This window comes from Notechis scutatus, chromosome 8, assembly GCF_049901735.1.
Source record: "Notechis scutatus isolate UNSWTSFEM ecotype Mainland chromosome 8, rNotScu1.2, whole genome shotgun sequence".
Lineage (NCBI taxonomy): Eukaryota > Metazoa > Chordata > Lepidosauria > Squamata > Elapidae > Notechis > Notechis scutatus.
The window spans coordinates 11,010,683-11,026,875 of record NC_142016.1 but is presented as its reverse complement, the minus strand read 5'-3'; the positions used below and the strand labels follow the sequence as shown (position 1 = coordinate 11,026,875).

Sequence of the window (16,193 nt, the reverse complement as noted above, 5' to 3'; positions counted from 1 at the left end):
AAAGGAATTGGCATCCATACTGACCTCGTAGTCTGGCTATAGTCATATCTTGGTTCAGCCACACATACTCAAGATCCATCAGAATATACTCAAGACTTTCTTGATATGCAGCCCTTAGAAGCAGTGTTTCTCAGTCTCAACAACTTTTAGAAGCGTGCGGTTCTAAAAGCATCCAGGCTGGGGAATTTTGAGAGTTGAGGTCCACATATCATAAAGTTGCTGAGATTGAGAATCTCTGCCCTAGAGGCAGAGAAAAATGGTCTCTCCTTAGCTATAACTAAACTAGAGTCTGTAAGCCTTTTGCACAAAGACAGCAAAGGTATACATAAATAATTTTTCAAAGAAATTAGGTGTTTTGCATACTTTTGCAGTGTTATCTATGTTGCAGATTAATTATTTTGTTTTTGCTTATTAAGGGGGAAGGCATGACATTCAAGTAGGGTTCCTAAAGGACGGGAAATGTTCCACAGTGTCTTCGACTCTTGCAACTGACCACGTTTTGAAATATAGGCTTGCAAAATTATAAAGTTTGGAAATGTAGCTGTTCAAGTTGTTCATTTTAATGGAATCTTGTATTTTCACGGAATGGGCTAGAATAAATTGCCTATTCAGAGTAAATGTAGGTTTTGTATCAAAGGGTTGTGATATATCTAGTTACCACAAGGTGGCGATAGATAGACTGTCATCAGAATTTAAAAACTTGTTAACTTTCTGCGGAGCAATAATCTAGATCAGGGGTCCAACCTTGGCAACTTTAAGACTTGTGGACTTCAACTCCCAGAATTCCTCAGCCAGCAAAGCTGGCTGAGGAATTCTGGGAGTTGAAGTCCACAAGTCTTAAAGTTGCCAAGGTTGGACACCCCTGATCTAGAGTTTGTCAGACAGTATTCATCACTCGTAGGCTGCAATTTTTCATGGGCATTCAATGGAAAGTATCAACTGTCTTAGGATGCATATAAGATCTGTGCAAGCACGCTGTTTCTGAGATGAGCCTTCAATTACAATAAACCTTCAGTTATAAAAAAGGTCACCTTTCACAAGCTGATACCATAATAATGCCTGAGATTTTATGCATCCACATTATTAAAGATGAAGCTTTATCATTTATTTATTGATTTGATTTAAGAAATGTACAGTATATGGCTGCCCAACTCTAGCAGATGCAACTCACGGCAGTTCTACAAAGGATATTTGGACAACTCCCAGATCATCTCCACACCTTTTATACCTGACTTTTGGCAGGTGTGCCTTTTGTTTTTATTTTTGGCAGCTCTGTTGTGAAATTAAAAAATAAAAAGCTCTGAAATCAGTTTTTCATGGGAAATTATGGAACCTTGAAGAGCCCCCGGGGCGAATCATTTCTCTACTGGCAGAATTCTTGTGTCTTCCCTTCTCCTGGCTATTTGTAAGGAGCCCTGGTGGTGCAATACTTAAAGTGCAGTATTGCAGGCAAACTCTGCCCACAGCCTGGAGTTTGATCCTGATGGGGCTCAAGGTTGACTCAGCCTTCCGGACAGAGAATCCAGATGGTTGGGAATGATGTGCAAATAATGCTTACATTGTAAACTCCCCAGAGAGCCCTGTAAAGTGCTATGGGGCGGTCTATAAGCCTAAATGCTATTGCTATTTGTACTTCCACTATTCTAATGGGTCCATAAAGGGTAATAATGGTTTTACAGATTTGTATCCCTCCCCCCAGCTCCCCAATGAAGGGATGAAATTGATAAGAGTTGTGATTATATTCCTACTTCTTCATGTTGATATATTTTATTCCCTTCCCTGTTTTCTGGAAGGGAATGGAGAATTTTGTTGCTGCATGTGCTAAAGATTTGTGTTCCTTATTCTCAAAACTGCAAGAAATTCATGGGGTACATTTCAAATTGTGATTAAAGATTAGAAGCAGAGGAGGTATGGAAGGATCCTTAGAGAGTCCTTTTTGATTCTTCCCATCATCAAAGTAGTGAACAGTCTGAACAGAAGGAAACACAGCTGAATAAAATCCTCAGGCCTCACCTAGAAATAATTCCAGTTTTCCAGAAGTACATGCATCCTTTTTCCGACTTTACAGAAGTCAAGGGTTATGTTCTGTGTCTGCCTAGGGCTTCTCCCAGACCAGAAAATAAATTTATTGTATCTATTAATCAAATTTATAAAACCGCCCAACTCACACATGGTAACTCCAGGAGACTTACAGCATTAAAAATCCACAATGTAAAAACTCATAAAATCATCCAGCCTGACATTAGCTTAACCCCCTCAAGATGCTGTTTTGCAAAAGGTGGTTTGGTGTTAAGCAAAGGCAGACAAGTTTATCAACAACGTTTTTTAATTACGAACACTGGGAAGCAGAATCATCTTGCAGCGCAGTGAAGCAAGTCATACAGGCTTCGACATAAAGGAAGAGCCAAGCACACTGGACTTGAACCAAGCTATGGGGAAAAAGAAAGGTTAGATGATTCAATAGCGAACCATACTCAGACAGTTCTGCCAACAGGAGTGGAAATTCCTTAAGAGCTCAGCACTTTGTTAGGGGTCTAAATAAGCAATGATTAATAACCCAACCAGCTGATGTACACAGGGGTTGTTTGTTAGCAGGATATATCAGGATATATCATTGCAACAACCTCATAGAACAAGTGCTAGGTAAACCTAACCTTCCACTTTAAGAAACTTCATGGGCGAGTAGAGATTTGAACTAATTTTCCCTGTGTTCTCTGCTGCATCACAATGGCTCTTAATCAATGAGGAAAGAAAGGAAAATGTATTCATCTGCTCTAGATGGCAACAAGAAATTTTAGCCCTTAAAGTAGCCTGGAAACTGGGTCTTTATTGCCTCATTGCCTTTAGGAAATATTTTATCTATTTGAGGCCCCTCTGCCTCTGTTAGATTTCAATTCTCAGTATGGTAATTAATCATTATTATCCAAGACTGGGGAAAATTCAGCAAAAGTTCAAGACCAACTGGTGTCCCTTTGAGAAAGACACATCTGGCAATATTCCCTGCTGTTTCCTATGGTGAACATTGCCATCCCCTCAGAGGTGGCATTCAGCAGGTTCTGACCAGTTCTGGAGAACCGGTAGCGGATATTTTGAGTAGTTCAGAGAACCAGCAAATACCACCTCTGATTGGCCCCGCCCCCATCTATTCTCTGCCTCCAATTGAGTCCCAGCTGTTTGGCTAGGTCTTCTTTGGTTGCCCTGCACAGGAGAACAGAGCTGGAAAGCAGGTTAGTGGGGTGGGGAGGGAATGGAGATTTTACAGTATCGTTCTCCTGCCACGCCCACCAAGCCACGCCCACCAAGCCACACCACGCCTACCAAGCCACGCCCACAGAACCAGTTGTAAAAAGTTTTGAATCCCACCACTGCCTCCCCTCCAAAGCAGGACTTCCCCTCACTTGGGATCAAGGGAGAGCCTTGGACCCCAGAACTTGATGAGTTCATACGGTGGATTCTTTGGACCTTGTTTGGGCCTTCTGGCAGCTGTAAAGCCATTTAATGACACGGGCGTTTCGCTCAACGACAGAGACCGATGCAGGCAGCTTGTCACTTGGGTCTTCAGCAGACAAGGGCTCCCCATTGTAGGAAAGGCCATCATGTTCTGAACTAGCTGATCCGATGCAGAAGGAACCGGCTTCCCAGCTGCCTGGTTTGAAGCGTTCAATTCCGAGCACCTCTACTAAATTGTGGTCCAAGCCACAGTAGTTAAAGAATCGTTCTTTCTCTGAAAGAGGAAGAGAATAACTCAGAGTCAGCTCTTTCTTGGCTCCTGTTTGGCAATGGCCAGAGGAAGGAAAGGGTTGGTCAACACGGAGCTGAGAGCTGGCCTGGGTTTTTGGACTCGGCTCAGACTCACAACCCATGAATCCATCTAACTTGTCCACCGAATGTGCAGTCCTTGCGTCCTCCTTCTCTGCAGGTACCCAAACCATGGAGTTCTCTTCTTGGGTCTCTTCCAGATGTCCATCTCCTAAGAGACTCCTTGAAGAAGAACAGTTATGAGGTCCATCTCTCAGCGGACCCTGAAACAGCCACTTCATTAGGTTGTACCCTTTGCTGTTCTCCTTGTTGACCAGAGGACAGTCGCGTTTTTGCCGGTAGATGACAAGTGAGTCAGGCCTCAGTAGGCGCCTGCTGCCCCCTCGCCGCGCTATGGGGGACTGAGGAGAAGGGGGCTGCTTCTTGGGTCGGAGGCCATCTTGGTCTGCTGTCAAGCCGTGAGGAAATTCACTCCGCTGGTGGAGGGTTAGGGGTCTCCTGCAGCACGGGGAAGACTGGGGAGTGTGGCTGAGCAGAATGGGCTCTTGGCGGCTGTTGATCACTTGCCGGGATTTGACGTATTTGGCTTTGTCAGCTTCCAGCCTCTCTACGGCACTTGGCGTCCGCCCACCACTGCTCATCTCCAGCTGCTTACGCAAGTAGTCAGGCCCTCGTGTGAGCAGGCCCAGAGGGGAAAGTCCATCTCCTGGAGAAAGAGGCCTCATGCTGTATCCACGGTTTCAGATATCGCGCAATCCCCAAAACCAGGTTGTTTTGGGTAACAGGTTAAAAGAATTAGCAGAATTTTGCCCAACACCACACCTTGGAGAAAAGGTATACGGTTGTCCTACATGAAGCTTTAGCTACTCTTCCGTAATCTCTTCTGCAATGCTGGAAACCACTTTACTTGCTTATTTGTTTCCGTTTATTGGAATTCAGTCATGCTCCCAATGAAGAGTGAAATCTTTCTCTGAAGAGAGAACACCGTTGGATGCACGCCACTCCACGATGGTCCTAGAAACAGAAAAGAAGATTAATGAGATAATGCAGATACAGAATGGTATTTCTTATCACATTAAGATTCTTGAATGATGAGAATTTTCAGGAAATACAGACACAATGAATCAGCAGTGATTAATATTTTGATTTATTTTTTTTAAAATGAAGTTCAAGCGTTGACCTACCATTTGGGAAACTCCAATGTTCCGGCTCAAAATGGATTGGCTGCAACAATGCCAACTTGTAAAAAGTCTTACTCCAAAGTAATTCCGACTTTGTTCTATGATTTTCTGAATGTCCCTACTAAGGATAATCTTCTTTAACTACAACTTTTGTGATTTAAGTTCCATAATTCCTGACCAGCATGAATAAATGATAAGGGGATTTCAGCTCATCATGAGATAGAGCTCTTGATTCAGTCATGAACAGGCTGCCTTAGAAAACAGTATTTTGGTTCATCAGATATTTTTAAGCAAAGACTGGATGACTATATATTAAGTTTTGTAACTGTGAGTTTCCTGTGTCAGCAGGCCTGGGAGAAACTTACTCCAAAAAGTAAGCAGGCCTGGACAAAAACTAAATTTGATTTCATTTAACATCAATCATATCGGATGACATACATTTAGCCAGTTTTGGTGCAATTGTTAATTCTAGACCCATCTTTGGCACAAAATTGGCTGGATGACCTTGTGCCCAGGCCTTCTTTCTCAGTCCTAGGAAGAAGGCAAGGGCAAATCACTTCCAAAAATCCTGCCAAGTAAAGTGTAAGGACTTGTTCAGTCACCAGAAGTCAAAACTGACTTGAAGATGCAAGAATGAATGAATGAATTTTTCCCTTTCTGCTACATTAAATATAGTCAATTGTTTACAAGAATTGAAGGGCAGATCCACCACTGTATGACTGTCTTCAAGGCTGGCCAGATTAACAGAATCCTCAGGATGATTATAGTTAATTATTAAGATAAGATGTTGCAAAGTAACAGTATTTTATAAGCCTGCCCATGTTTTCCCATCTTATACCACAAGGATTAAAGGAGGGGCCAGACTAAGACTCTTCCTATGGTAATAGTTTCCTTGGCTCAAAGCATATTTTAGCACTTTCTGCTGTTGGAACAATTTCCGAATCCTTTCTCCAAGGTCATCTCTGTGGCTCCCATCAGTGACTAACCCACCAAGTTATTCCATGCAATTCCTGGCAAATTTCACTTAGTCAGGCCATATCACTTAGATTCAGCCAAAGTCTTGGCCCTGGATAAAGAAAGGAAATATTTAATTGTTATGCTCCAACATTAAAATACCAGGTGCTTTGTTTAAAACACATATTTATTCCAGCATGTTTAAATATGCTCTACAGGGCTAAAAGATAAACAGATAATCAGAGTTGGAAGGGACCTTGTAGATCATCTAGTCCAACCCCCTGCCCAAGCAGGAGACCCTACACCATTTCTGACAGATGGGAGTCCAATCTCTTCTTGAAGGTCTCAAGTGATGGCGCTCCCACAACTTCAGAAGGCAAGCTGTTCCATTGGTGGATTGTTCTCACTGTCAGAAAGTTTCTTCTTATTTCCAGATTGAATCTCTCCTTGTTCAGTTTCCATCCATTATTCCTTGTCTGGCCTTCGGGTGCCTTGGAAAATAGCATGATCCCCTTCCTCTCTGTGGCAGCCCCTCAAATATTGGAAGACTGTTATCATGTCTCCCCTGGATGCTCCAGATAGATTCATTTCAAAAGAAGAAGCTTGCTGGGTGGGATACCAAATGAGTTCCAGGGTTTCATACAGAGGTTTACAGAGGAAGCCAAGCAGGAAAAAAAGAGGAACTACCAGCCTTATCTTTGTAGGCTCAGCCATTCCCAGAACAAAGCAAACTCCACAGCACAAAAGCTGTTCTACCTTGCTCCAGGCAACTGGTTGTATGGAAGTAGCCAAGTCTGAGGCAGGAAGATTGAGACAGTGGGAGGTTAGAAAAGCCAGACTGGGTGTTATGGACTTCCTTTCTGTTTCGTGCCATTCGAAGCAAATCTCAGTTCCTAAAAGAGGATTGGTCTGAGGTGGGCCACCACGCCTGCTTCCTCTTCACAGGGCAATGCCCAGCAATGCTTTAGAAACGGATGCCTGGCTTTTTAATCTGGGGGAAAAAGTGGGCACAGAGAACTCGTCACTTTTTAAATTGTTGGAAGAAATATCCACCTTGTTCAGTTCCAAGCTGGGAGAAATGCACTGGAAATAAAATGAAGACTGGAGGCTGATGGCAAAGAGAGGTTTTCCCTTTATTGATGAAGCAGAACCAGCAGTGGGATCCCACCTGTTCCACTACTGGTTTGGTGATCGACACACCTAGCACGCCCGTGCAGCTTTCCACACACCAGCTGAGGGGATAAAGAAGAGAAAAGCGCAGGGGCGGGTAGGAAGGACGATCCTGCCCTGTTCTTTTCTTTCTCCTCTTAGCTGGTCCTTGTCTTTTTTCCTCCTCTCAACTGATTGTGGGAGGCTTTTTTCAGGTGAACCAGGGTGAACCAGTAGCATACCACCACTGGGCAGAACCACCAACCACATATCATTCTGGGCAGCTGACAAAATGGAGTTGAGAGTGGGTGGGTTTTTATACCTTCTTTGGGCTTTGTATTTGAGCTTCCTGTTCCTGTGCAAGATCATCATCATCATCATCATCATCATCATCATCATCATCATCATGTTTACTGGCCAGATGTCCTTCCTGTGGCCAATGTGGAGTTTTGTTCAGCAGATATATTCTCCGTGTGCCCAGAGAGAGAAATATTTGCCTCCACCTAGGATCGAACTCACAGTCCCCTGATTGTGAGGTGAGAGCTCCACCACACCACTTTCTTGTGCAAGAACATGTCCTTTCGATATTCCATTGGCTGTTGTCAGATTCCTATGGGGTCATGTAGTGGTCATAGCTGGCTCTATAGGCAAAAGAGGCAATGCAAATTCATAGGTGTTTGTCTGAGCTTATTTGGTCAACCTCTGGCTTATTGTTTACCTGAGCTGCCAGGTGAAGTTTGGACTGCTCTGGGGGGGGTCGTGTAACGAAGGGATTTGTGTTCTGAAAGGGTGTTAGGCAATTCCTAATGGCTTTCGTCCTATGTTGGATCTTGGGTGAGGGACTACTTCTAATCCTATCACTTTGCTTTTGTTAGCAGTAAAACTTTGCTGCAAGCAGTTTCAAAATATCCTGTCTTGAATGGATTTCTGCCTGCGGTATTTGCTTTGCTTATGAATAGAGCCATCTAGATAGTCGACTTCTTTCAATTAGCTCTTTATCTCTTTAAGTGCTGGCTTCTGCTGTGGGCTATTAAGAATAGAATAGAACTTTATTACGGTCTTAAACCAACAATAGACATCACTATTTACAATATATATTAAAAAAAATACTGACACATTATAATACATTAATAGTGGATAAAAACATCTGTTAAGAAAATACATGTTCTCAAACAGTTAGGGTTACTCCCTGGTTTATATGAGTGGAGAGCCAATAAGTATGTGTGTAAATATCATTTTCCAAAGTTTGTTCTATCTCCAAAAATTGTCACAAATTGACAGCTATAATTCTGTAACCCATTTTTTTTCTAGTAGACATTGCAGCAACACAGAATTTTGCCACTGCACCCGTAATAGCTGGGTTTGAATCCTGGAGGAGAAAGTCTACATCAAAATTGTCTGCCCTCCCTGGCAATCTCTCTAGTAAGGGGAGAATATACAATGACCTATATACTCTGTAAAACTCACAGTACAATAAAACATGTGAGATATCTCCAGCTTCTCCTTTACCACACATACATACCTGTTCTGCTATTGGTGTTTTCTTATACCTGCCCTGAAGGAATGCTGATGGGAGAATATTAAATCTGGCTCTGAAGAATGCTATTCTTTGTTTTGGGAAGATCAGATCATTTAGATATCTTGCTGACTCCCACACTCCCTGTTTAATTCTGTCCCCGCTGTAGCGAGCCAACCTATTTAGTTCTTCTTGGAACTCCATGTCCTTCATTCTATGGATTACTACTTGCTTTGCTTGGTCAAAGCCTAGGGACATTAAGAATACTGGTGAGAGCCCATAAGAGCCCAGCTTGTGGTCTATTGCCTGTTTCCATGGGGAGGGGTAGTTATCAGTCAGTACTAAAGGGGTCAGTCCCTCAGGAAAGAAATGCATTTTTAGCCAATGAATGATCATCATCTTCCAGGCCCTTACCTGGGGCTATTGAGAAAAAGTGGGGGCTGCTTCCTGCCTCTAAAAAATCATGTTTCTCTATTTCTCATTTAGGGATAATTAATACTCTGCCCTTTTAATATTCCACAAAATATTTCATTCTTGGGGGGGTGGGGGTGGGGGGCTTCCCACAAGATGTTACTCTCATTCTTGGCAATGCTTGACTGAGGCTGGTGAGAGTTTGAGTTTATGAACATCTGGAGAGGCTATCCTGGGAAAGATCTTGGAAAAGGCTGGGAGGGCCCAGAATGGGTGAAAAATGGTAGATTACTGATAGGATCCGATAGGCAGAGTGTGCTGGAATCCAGCATGACCATTGGAGGAATTCTACCATTCGGTTTCAAAGCTGCTTGCAGAAGTGTAGCCAGATAGACAGAACGCAGTGAGTTTCTGAGATCTGAATCGTGAATCCTTTGTGTTTTAACCAATCAGAATGACACGATGGAAATAATCTACCTGGGAAGATCCATTCAGGATGTGCCCACTGAGTTTGGCTGAGCAGAAATGTCTTCCTGTTCACGTTTAGGGTTTCCTGACCCCATGGTTTTTCCACAAAAGTAGATATGATACAGTCTTTTGTTCTTGATATACCTCTGACTACACCTATATCCCAACCTTGACTAGTGGTAGGAATCTTGCAGTAACATGAATAGAGAATTCCATAGACCAGATTTAGTTTTTGCTTCTTCAACAAATGAGGATGTCTACGGTAGGCTAGTCTTCTCCAATCTGAAGCTTGCACAGGTATCAGAAGTATAGCTCCAAGAGCTACAGGTCCCTCTCGTTGGGAATCCTGTAATCCTAGCTCACCTGGAGCAGGGATCTCCAACCTTGGCAACTTTAAGCCTAGTGGACTTCAACTCCCAGAATTGCCCAGCCAGCTGGGGAATTCTGGGAGTTGAAGTCCTCCAGGCTTAAAGTGGCCAAGGTTGGAGACCCCTGATCTGGAGATATCAGGTTGGAGAAGATAATTGCACAATGCTGATGCAATTCAGTAAAAATTATTGTGGCCTTTGCCTCTTCGGGTTCTTTCTAGTTCCCCAGCCATTCACCCTTGCTAATTTTAAAGAGTAAATGAACACCAAACGAATAAGGTTGCAATGAAAAATTGCTAAGACTTTGCTTTCCTCTCCAATTATTCTCTAGTTAATCATTTGCAGATACAGGAAGACAGTCGATGGAATTGTTACAGTGATGGGCCGTAGGTCCTTAAAAAAAAAATGCTCCCCTATAAGATTTTCAACAACTTCTTCCCATACCTGTCACGGATCTTCTTGTTAATGGGCCTGCTCTCATGTACAGAAATTTAAAAATGGGAAAGATGGCAAATCAAAAAAGTGGCTGATATGTCAGAGAGTGCCATTGCGCTCAATAGGTTCTGTACCCACTTCTGCCCTTCATTGAGATTTGCAGGTAGTTATTTATATACTAAGGGAGAAGCAAATGGTGTCAAAAAGGCCATCTAATTCCACAGGAGCCAATAGATCTCTAAACTGGAGTCACACCCAATACCTAGCATCTTGTAACCCAGAACCATTTGACTTTGGGAAAAAAATAGAATAATAGAGTTGGAAGAGACCTTGGAGGTCTTCAAGTCCAACCCCTGCCTAGGCAGAAAACCCTATACCTAAGGTGACCAACTTTTTATACAATGAAAAGGAGGACATAAATAAATTGAAGAAAAAAAACTAAGCCACTTGCGCATGGCGCACTCTCTCCAAACAATTCTCCTGGGTGGAGTGCATGCATCTCATAATCGTGTCTCGCTGCACTGTACCGAACCTTGACAAATCATCACGTCAAATACAAATATGTCACATCACACACAACGGATCTGCTCGGCATCGATCAAATATGGAGATTTACAGATTAGTCTTCAAATATCAAAAAGGAGGACATGTAGGAGGATACTTTTCGAGAGAGGACAGAACTTACAAAAGGAGGACTGTCCCCCGCTAAAGGAGGACGGTTGGTCACCTTACTATACCAATTCAGACAAATAGTGGTTGTGAAGGCGCTGGCCTAGAAACTAGGAGACTGTGAGCTGTAGTCCTGCCTTAAGCATGAAAGTTGGCTGGGTGACTTTGGGCCAAGCACTCTCTCTCTCTCAACCTAATCCACCCCATAGGGTTGTTGTTATGGGGAATACAGGGGGAGGGAGAAGTATTATGTATGTTCACCACTTCGAATTACTTCTAAAGTAATAAAAGCAGAATGGAACTCCAATAAAATCCTCCCTATATAATAGCACTAATCACGGTGCCATTCGGTCTTGATACGGAATCGCCAATGCTCTTGTATTTTTCAGCACAGCCACTGGAGCAGGATGGAGCACCTAACCAGCTGCTTGAGATGCCCAAGTTAAATTTCGGTAATTGCACAACTGTGTTTCTTCACTTGTTCCTAACCAGTCAAGCAGAAGCCACATGCTGAACCCACTGCCCCCTCCGTCTGGGCTGAAAAACAAAGGAGCCATTTCCTGCACTGTCTGTTCTATATTGACTTTCTTAAGCTCTGTCTCTCCCTTCCCCTTCAGCCTCAGCCCAAAATAAATAAATAAATAAATAAATACTATGAGAGAGAGAGAGAGAGAGAGAGAGAGAGAGAGAGAGAGAGAATTCTAGGCTAGTGTAGGAAGTTAGCAACCCACCCCTCTCCTAGAAAAATGAAATATCCTAGGAAATATTAAAAAGGCAGAATACTTCCCCTAAAAGGGAAGTAGAAACTCAGAGAGGCAGAAGCTCACCCCCCACCTTTGTTAATGGGCAGGCCATTAAGGCAGGACCACAGTATTCTACATAACAAAGGCCTCTACCCATCTCACCGCCTGACCTGGGAACATTGCATCAGCCAGCACTCAGGTGAAGCCATATGGTCCAGCTAAGAGCCCCACCCCTGGGAGTCTGACAGCCAATGGGATACATTTCTTGCACAGGAACAGGAAACACTAAGGTGGGGCCCAACAGAGGGTATAAAACAATTGCATTCTCAGCATCTTGCTCCTTCTTTTCCTTCACCCAACATCTTGAAGCCCGTGATCGTCCTTTTCACTCTGGAGCTCCAAAGCCATGTGGTCCTGTCCACCATTAAACCATCTTTCCAAACAGCCTCCATGTTTCCAGTGTCTTTCTTCCCCACTTGAAACTGAACCCAGAAAACGATATTATCCTTCCAACACTAGAAATAAGTTGACAGTCCCAAAGCTGTAAATCTTTTAGTATCTTTCCATGTTCCCTAAAGATGAAAGATGACTGAAAACATAACTCATATGAGGCGTAGCTTCATCTTTTCTCATAAGAAACATAAAAGGGTTCCCATATTATTATTCTGATCAAAGAGAGTAATATTTTGTCTCACCTGTGATGTATCTCTGAAATGACAACATGGCCAATGGGAACTGATGTTCAGTACAATTAGGCAGCAACATCTACCCTGCTCCTTGACTTGCGACCATAATGGAGCCCAAAATTTCTCTTGCTAAGCAGTTAAGTTAACTTTGACCTACTTTACAACCTTTCTGGCCACAGTCGTTAAGTGAATCCCAGCAGTAGTTAAGTTAATAACATGATTGTTTAACTGGGCTTCCCCATTGATTTTGCTTGTGAGAAGGTCACAAAAGGTGACCACATACACTGCAACGGTCGTAAATATGAGTCAATTGTCAAGGGTCTGAATTTTGATCAGGTGACCGTTGGGAATGCTGCAATCGTTGTAAGTGTGAAAAACGGTCACAAGTCACTTTTTTCAGTGTTGTTGTAACTTTGAACGGCCACTAAACCAGCGGCCACCAACCTTTTGGACCTCAGAGACCACCAAACTCATAATTTTAAATCCCGCAGACCACTAATATGAATGTTGACTGCATGGTGGCTTGCTGAGTTGGTGGAAAAGTCGGTCCCATATTCCAGAGCTGCAGTAGTTACAGGACTGGCCCTTTGGTCATCCTGGAGCAGCTGCTCCTCCACCCAGGTGCACCGGCCTGTCATGGACCAGTTTTGTGACTACTGCAGCTCTGGAATATGAGACCGACTTTCCTACCAACATCAGCAAGCCACCCCGGGCCGGATTTCCCTCCCTCGACATCAGGGGTGGGATTGAACCAGTGTTACTACTGGTTTGGTGAGTACGTTTTGCTGTGCGCGCATGTAAAAAAACCTTAGGCTGTGCTGCCCAGACAGCTGAAAAGTGTTGTGCGCAGGTGTGCAGCATTTGAAAAGCCTAATTTTTCCTGCTTTTTCAACCACAGCTGTGCCACCCAAAGCAGCTGAGGTTGAAAAAGCAGGAAATAAAGGACAGGTAAGAGCTCGGGCGGGCAGGTGGGCCGGCCAAACAGCAGCAAACACAGAACCAGTTCAGTGTCTGCTGCTCTTCAGAGCTACCGGTTCTTTAGAACTGGGCAGAACCAGTAGCATCTCACCCCAGCCCGCCACTGATCTTGCCTTCCAGTTCCAGCTCGCGTGGCTCTACTCAAGGTAAGGTTTGCGCTCGGCCAAAGGTTGGGGGCCAGCAGGTGGGCAGGCCATGTGCATGGCGCAGCCTTGTGTTCCCGTGCAGCCTGGATTAATTGCTTTGGGGGGGACATTTCTCTGCGGACCACCAAAATTTTCTCATGGACCACCAGTGGTCCCCGGTTGGCAACCACTGCATTAAACGAAAAGTTGTAAGTCGAGGACTACCTGTACCCCTGTAATAATACATTCTATCTATTATTATTATATACACACCCATATACAAGCACACACTCATGCATAGATACCTAATTGCAAAATGTTTGCATGAGACAATTATAAAATGAATTGTAACTGTTTACTGTAATGACAGTATACTTTATATTTTGGTTAGGTTTTTGTTGTATTTTGTAATTTGTTTTTTTTTTAAAGCATTAATCTATTGTTGATGGATTGCATAAATTGTTTCACTTCTGTTTGGCCCTCGAGGACTTTTGCAATATTTTTTTCTTAAGTCTTCAAGACATTCAGCCTTGTTTGAAGGCAGGATGTCTTAGACTCAACATTTGCTATTTCTGCTTGGCAAACAGGCTCACATGAGCGTCTCAGAAGCCTTCCACCCCCTCCGAAGAGGTTACGACATGGTTGTACAGTCTTCTGGGAACACTTGGCCTGGTGCACAACTAATGCTTGACCTGCACAAATAGGAAGGGGTTTGTTTCTGGTGCACCAAAAACATCTGAAGCCATCTACTCTGCAAACTTCTGGAATAACATCATATCTCAAGCGTTATGGACCTAATCAAACATTGTTTGCTGGCAGTTGTGGGGACAAACCAGAGCCTCTCCTTGGGGAACTAGACATGCCCTGATGAGGTACTCCTGTCCAAAGAGAGTTTTGAACCTAATCAAAAAGGCAGCTTGGCTCACTTGCTCAATCTTTCTTGGACCTTGGCTCACCAACAGCTAAGAGGAACACCATGAAAATACCCCTTCCTCCCAAATTAAAACCATCACTGAATTCTTATGTTATTTAGCAGTAGGTATCAAGAAGCCACGGTGACCACAATTTCTCATGAGACCTGGTCATCGTGCTATCACGTAAGAGGTGGAAGGGCTTCAAAAGAGGCCCATGTCATGACTCCCCTCCCCAAGAAGCCAGCTTTCCCTAAGACCCGTGGATCTGAGGAAGAGGATTTACAAAAACAAGGTTACAGAACAAATTTCTACTGAACTTTTGCCTCTTGAATTCACAACTATAAATAAGCCTGCCTGGTGCTAGCAGTCTCCTTCCACTCTGGGCCACACCCTCCAAATTTGGAGGTTTAAGTACAGACCTCACCAAATGGGATACATATGCCCAGAAGCCAAACACCACACCAGCCACAAGAGACTCCTCCACAGGCTTATTTTGAGTTGCCACTTGCTCGCCAGAGGAAACATATCACCATGGTCTCAAGAGTTGGCTCTCCGACAAGAATCTTGTGTGGTTTGGGGGGGGGGCGTTATCTACCCCAAACCATTGCCTTTTGGATGTGTGGATTAGCATTTGATCCTCAGGCGTGCTTCCCCTTCACTGGACTACAGCATCCATCACACTTCACTGTCTTTAAGGATGATGGATATTATAATCCAGGGCAGCTGTGAGACCTGCAAGGTTGTGGACAGTTATGCTATGGATTTGATGGATTTGTTAGGATAGCGGTCCTCTGAAGTCCACTTTGAAAAAAAGCTTATCTTAAGGTTGACAAGATTAGGATCCAGTCTGCCTAAATTTCTGTCAGCCAAAACTGGGTGAATGAATACATAATATTGTACAAAAATAGCAGATAAAATGGGCAAAAAAAATGTAAATATTCCCCCTGATAGTCATGTCTGACTCTAGCCATCACCTTTTGCTTCTGGGATTAAAACAACTGCTTGGGGTTTACACCAGATTCTGAAACAGATGGATTAAGTTCACAAAACACACCAAGATATAAAGCTGCCAGCCACATTTTCACCTTGTAAGCCTGGATGGATATATAACCAATAAAGAGGTTTTTTTTCCTCCCCACCACAATTAAGCACTAAAATGCACACACAGAGCCTGAACCTGAATGGACAGTTGATTCCTTTGAATCTAACTAGATCAGGGGTGTCCAACCTTGGCAACTTTAAGACTTGTGGACTTCAACTCCCAGAATTCCTCAGCCAGCTTTGCTGGCTGAGGAATTCTGGGAGTTGAAGTCCACAAGTCTTAAAGTTGCCAAGGTTGGACACCCCTGAACTAGATAGTTTATCCCAGGGTTTCTCAACTTTGCCAACTTTCTAGACGTGTGGACCTCAACTCCCAGAATTCCCCTCCTGCACAGCTGGCTGGGAATTCTGGGAGTTGAAGTCCACACATCTTAAAACTCCCAAGGTTTGGCTGGTCTACCGTAATTCAAATGAAGTGGAAGAGAATTCGTAGTCAGTAAGATCATTAGCAAAGCCAAGGAAGGCCAATTCCTGAACAGCTGGTTCTCTAATCTGGCAGTCACCCAATATGCTGGTAAGCAGGTCTGTTTATGGACTCACCTTCTGCTCCTTTTTAAAAGCATGGCAGCATCTTCAATAACATCCGAGCACCAGAAGATTCTTCGGGCAAGTAAGGGAAGTGAACGGCGGCGGCGTGCGGCCAGCCGGCAGCTGGTCTGTGTGCTGTATATACAGGCTGTCAAGGCAGGAAAACGCTAATCCACACCCTCTTCGGTCTTAACCCCTTCTGAACCAC

At 43.7% G+C, this 16,193-nt stretch overlaps 1 protein-coding gene across 3 annotated transcripts; it reads right to left on the bottom strand.

Annotated features, from left to right (window-relative positions):
- Positions 1-1,102: 1,102 nt before the first annotated feature.
- Positions 1,103-16,123, bottom strand: FAM110D (family with sequence similarity 110 member D). 3 transcript variants are annotated; one of them, XM_087970628.1, is made up of 3 exons: positions 15,998-16,110; positions 5,931-6,006; positions 1,103-4,773 (listed from the first exon to the last, which is right to left on the bottom strand). In XM_087970628.1, exon 3 carries the CDS (start codon positions 4,482-4,484, stop codon positions 3,441-3,443), a length of 1,044 nt encoding a protein of 347 aa, XP_087826754.1. In that variant the 5' UTR covers positions 4,485-4,773; positions 5,931-6,006; positions 15,998-16,110; the 3' UTR covers positions 1,103-3,440. The 3 variants fall into 3 exon arrangements, with proteins under 3 accessions (XP_087826754.1, XP_087826753.1, XP_087826755.1); XM_087970627.1 differs by lacking the exon at positions 5,931-6,006 and having other exon boundaries at positions 15,998-16,123; XM_087970629.1 differs by lacking the exons at positions 5,931-6,006; positions 15,998-16,110 and adding an exon at positions 4,944-5,062.
- Positions 16,124-16,193: the final 70 nt, after the last annotated feature.

Coding starts and splice junctions, on each gene's coding strand:
- FAM110D (XM_087970627.1), bottom strand. CDS start 4,484: ATGAGGCCTCTTTCTCCAGGAGATGGACTTTCCCCTCTGGGCCTGCTC.